This window comes from Monoraphidium neglectum (assembly GCF_000611645.1).
Source record: "Monoraphidium neglectum strain SAG 48.87 unplaced genomic scaffold scaffold06636, whole genome shotgun sequence".
NCBI lineage: Eukaryota > Viridiplantae > Chlorophyta > Chlorophyceae > Sphaeropleales > Selenastraceae > Monoraphidium > Monoraphidium neglectum.
The window spans coordinates 1,400-2,075 of NW_014007010.1; the positions used below are offsets into that span (position 1 = coordinate 1,400).

Here is a 676-nt window from a genome sequence, read left to right on the forward strand (position 1 = left end):
GCGGCCGGGTTGGTGGGGGTGGTGTTGGGCCTTGTTGGTGCCGGGGGGGGGGAAGCCTCCTTACCTAGGGGCGGTGGCTTCAGGGTTTTTGGTTCAGGTGAAATATTGAGCGTGACCTGGTGGGGGCGTTGAGACGGTGCATGGCGGCAGCCGTCGGGCGGGGGCGGCGGCGCCGCGGCGGGCGACGGGTCTGAGGGGTCGTGCAGGACGGGGAGGGAGGGGCGGCACCAGGCTGGTTGGCGTAGCGGGTGGGTGGCAGGTTGGGGCCCCTACCATCCAGGCCCACACCTGCGGCCTGGTGATTGCAGCCCCAACCCCTATACCGGCAGCCCCACACATGCGGTGTGGGGCGTTTATCACACCGCACCGCATTGACTGTCACCCATTTTTTGGAATAGCTTCTTCACACTGAAGTTCGCGCTTACCCTCACCCACCCCCCAGGAGCGGCATGGAGCTGTCGAAAATCGCGGGGGACACCATCTGGACGGCCGCCGCGCTGGAGGGACTTGCGCACTCGCGGGTCATGGAGGCGCTCTCCAGCGCCGCCGCCCGCGGCGCCGCCGCCGCCGCCGCTGGAAGCGCCGGCCGCGCCAGCGAGGCGGGCGGTGCGCTGCGGCGGAGCCTGGCCGTTGGGGACGGGTCCGCGGCGGCCGCGGCGGCCGCAACGGCGGGCGC

The 676-nt window shown here is 71.4% G+C and overlaps 1 protein-coding gene across 1 annotated transcript; it reads left to right on the forward strand.

Moving 5' to 3' along the window:
• Positions 1–442: 442 nt before the first annotated feature.
• MNEG_16656 (hypothetical protein) lies at positions 443–640 on the forward strand (the record flags this gene model as incomplete). The annotated part of the gene is made up of 1 exon (XM_014034874.1): positions 443–640. A coding segment is annotated over one exon (198 nt), but the record flags the coding sequence as incomplete, so codon positions are not given.
• Positions 641–676: the final 36 nt, after the last annotated feature.